We start from the raw sequence: 2740 nt of genomic DNA on the forward strand, positions 1-2740 counted from the left end.
TATCAAATAATTAAAATACAAGGCTAAGGGCTTTTTCAAGAGAGGAGGAGAGGAGAAAGATGAATTACAACCAGCAAAATCTTCATGGGGAGACAGGCTTAGGACCAACACAGATGTCACACACAGGGATGTGTGAGGGCCAGCATGGGCTCAGCCACTCCATCAGCCCTTCAATCGTAGCTCCTCATCTTGACTCCTGAATACAGGAAACAGTTCTCCCATGGACTGTGCATCACTAATTCCATTCCAAATACATAAGAGATAATTTCATTTTTTTCATATAATGGATGCTGTTCTAGCTCACATAGCTTAAGAACACTGGGGACAAACCCGTGGTTGTAACAAAGTCAAGCCTACTGACTCACTGCAAATGAGGAAATGTATACTGCAGCAAGTTTTACCCAACAAAGAAAAAGCCATGAGTTTTTAAAGGATTCCGGGATGGGTGGAATTTAGGTGAGGTTTCCCAGGCTGGGCCCGGACTAGTGATCTCCTGCCTCAGCCCCCCAGAGTGCTGGGATTTCAGGTGTGTGCCACCATATCTGGATGATTTTTACATTCTCAATGACTTAGGGATTTTGAGCTTATTTCTCAGAACCCTGGTTAAGAAAGGCAGCATGCAGGGGAGAGTTTGTGAAATGGTGCCACTGAAAGTTTATAAGGTAAAGACCCACAGCATACAGTTGAATTGGAGAGGATTCATTTAATCACTAGTCATTTACTGGGACAGACCAGGAGGAGGCTGAAGCTGTAGACAAGGTAAGGAGGTTGTCACACACGCACACACACGCACGCACACACAGTGTGCAGCAGGGTAAAGATACTAAATGACATGTTTCCAAAGCTGCTGCCACAATTACCTTTTGTAGCCTCTTCAACAGCAGATTTCTGGGATAATTCAAAGCCATGCTTGTCATGTAGGAATCTTCCCCAGAGTTAGTTAGGCTAATGTTCATGGTCAGTTCCTTGGTGAGACCTACCACCAATTCCTGTCTGCACAGAGTAAAAATAAAAGTGTTACCAATTTATTTAATCTGTAATAACTTGAAAAAAGGAACATGTTGAATAGCATGTTTCTTAATTATTCTTAATTACATGATAAACTGTATAAAGGATACATTTAGCCTAGATTTTTTTCCCCTGGAAAGAAGCAAACACTTGGACTGCCACACCTGTCTCATTGCTGGGATGAGATTTTTTTTTTCTTTTTTCTTTATTGTCTTTTGGAGACAGGGTTTCACCATGCAGTTCAGGCTGAGCTTGAGCTCACTTTGTGGCCCAGGCTGGCCTCACATCAGTGTTCCTGCCTCAGCCTCCCAAGTGCTGGCATTATAGGTGTACACTATCACACCCACCTCTGGGGTGAGATTATAATGGCTCCACTTACTTAGTGCTTGGCATGTGCCAAGGCTGTGCTTCAGGACCCCCCCCCCTTTTTTTTTTTTTTTTTTGGCAGAACCAGGGATTGAACTCAGGACCTTGCACTTGCCAGGCAAGCACTTATTCTACTGAGCTATCTCCCAGCCTTCAGACCCTCATTTAATCCCCCAAAGAACACTCTTAAATGCAACAGTTATGTTCTGTGCTGTATACAAGAAGAAAAGGGGTCAAGAGAGGCCAATTTGCCTGAAGTCTAGCATCCTCCAAAGAGAGCTGAGATGAATCTAAATCTTTCTACTACCAAATTATCATGGCCCTAGGCAAAGTCCTTCAAGACACACATCCATTCCACAGATATGTATGGGACATTGTGTATATGTCAGGGACTCCACACAGTGCTGGAGTGCAGTATACGCAAGCCATATACAGTACAATCTTTAATGTACTAGTACAGGGCCTACAGGGTCTCACTACACAGATCAGACTCATAGTGATCCTCCTGTTTTCAGCCTCCCAAGCGCTGGGATTACAGATGTGTGCTACCACACCCAGTCTGTCACCTTCTCAGCTCACCTCAGGGGCGGGGCCAGCACAGCATTGGGGAGGGATCAAACCCTGGTCCTTGCATCTGCCTAAGCAGCAGCTTTCATCTGCTGAATTGGGGCTGGGGAGATGGCTCAGTGGAATAAGTACTTCCCTGGCATGCGCAAGGTCCTGGGTTAAATCACTGGTTCCACAAAAAAAAAAAAAAAAAAACCAAAATTCACTGAACTATCTGGCCAGGCCTCAGCTCCATCTTCTTAACAAAGCTCCCTACCAACACCTTTGACACAGGGTCTCGCTATGTAGTTAGGGTTAAACTTGAAGTCACATGTAGCCCAGGCTAACTTTGAACTCTTGGCTGTCCTTCTGCCTCAGCCCCTGGAGTGCTGGGATTTCAGGCATGCAACACCATACCCAACAAAGCCCTCTTTCTTGGCTTCCCTCTTCTGCTGATTTCAGCAAAAATCATTCAAAAGTTTTCTAACTAAAAGACTGTGGCTCAAGTCCACTCAGCAGACTGCCCACATTTTATAAAGAAGGACTTCTAAGATCTATGGGGTAATATAGTAACAACAGAAAGAAAACTTTCTAACTATCTGAAATGTCTGAAAAAGGAATGTGCAGATGTGGGAAGTGATGTGGCTTGTGCTTTGTTATTACTGTTTTTTTCTGGTTTTCATTTTGTTACAGCTGAGAAGAGATAGCTTGGAGGAAAAGCCAAGGGGCAGATAAAGTTAGAGACTGCTGTTGGAAATGCATCCGAGAGAAGGCACATGCCGGAAATACAACATTAGTGGAGATGAAGGAAGGGTGTGGA

General features: G+C 44.2%; 1 protein-coding gene across 1 annotated transcript in view; it reads right to left on the reverse strand.

Moving 5' to 3' along the window:
* Itgae (integrin subunit alpha E) overlaps positions 1–2740 on the reverse strand; it is a 54524-nt gene that overhangs the window by 16088 nt on the left and 35696 nt on the right. The window contains exon 21 of the mRNA XM_023723409.1: positions 861–993. Coding sequence (XP_023579177.1) covers positions 861–993 — 133 coding nt within the window. The remainder of the gene's footprint in view (positions 1–860; positions 994–2740) is intronic.

Source organism: Octodon degus, unplaced genomic scaffold, assembly GCF_000260255.1.
Source record: "Octodon degus isolate 3935 unplaced genomic scaffold, OctDeg1.0 scaffold00098, whole genome shotgun sequence".
Lineage (NCBI taxonomy): Eukaryota > Metazoa > Chordata > Mammalia > Rodentia > Octodontidae > Octodon > Octodon degus.